Raw genomic sequence first — 554 nt, 5'->3', positions numbered from 1 at the left:
GCTGCTGCTGCTGCTGCTGCTGCTGCTGATGCTGCTGCTGCTGCTGCTGCTGCTGCTGCTGCAGTTCTTGCTGTTGCTTCTGCTGCTGTCGTTTCTTTTGCTTTCGCCCTGTTACTTGGTTATTTATGTTTGTATTTTAATAAAATAATCAATTAAATAATTTATTTATTTATTTATTTATTTATTTATTTATTTATTTATTTTTATTTTTCTTTTCTCTGCAGGCACTCTGGATATGGCAGCGCGTGTTGTATGAAGTAGCTTATGAGTTCACAGCGCAGCCGCAGCTGACAGCAGCAGCAGTTGCTGCTGCTGCTGCTGCACCCAATCACCTGCATCCGCGCTGCTGCTGCAGCTCCTCCAGCAGCAGCAGCAGCAGCAGCAGCAGCAGCAGCAACTGCTTGCTGTCTCCATTTGTACCCGCAGCAATGCCGCTGCTGCAGCACGCCTTTGGTTTGCTGCAGCTGCGGCAGCAGCAGCAGGAAGAGGAGACACGGCCAGAGGAGCCTTTCGCTCAGCAGCAGCTGTCTTCGCTCCCGCCGGTGCAGCAGCAG

At 50.5% G+C, this 554-nt stretch overlaps 1 protein-coding gene across 1 annotated transcript in view; it reads left to right on the top strand.

The window, feature by feature from the left end:
- Positions 1 to 554, top strand: part of EMH_0038670 (beta-tubulin cofactor d, putative) — a gene marked incomplete at both ends in the record, with an annotated part of 9,722 nt that overhangs the window by 7,046 nt on the left and 2,122 nt on the right. The window contains one exon of the mRNA XM_013495319.1: positions 356 to 554. Coding sequence (XP_013350773.1) covers positions 356 to 554 — 199 coding nt within the window. The remainder of the gene's footprint in view (positions 1 to 355) is intronic.

This window comes from Eimeria mitis, genomic scaffold (assembly GCF_000499745.2).
Source record: "Eimeria mitis Houghton genomic scaffold, Emh_scaff1518, whole genome shotgun sequence".
Taxonomy (NCBI): Eukaryota; Apicomplexa; class Conoidasida; order Eucoccidiorida; family Eimeriidae; genus Eimeria; species Eimeria mitis.
The sequence above is the reverse complement of the archived record's forward strand: the minus strand, read 5'-3'. Positions and strand labels throughout refer to the sequence as shown.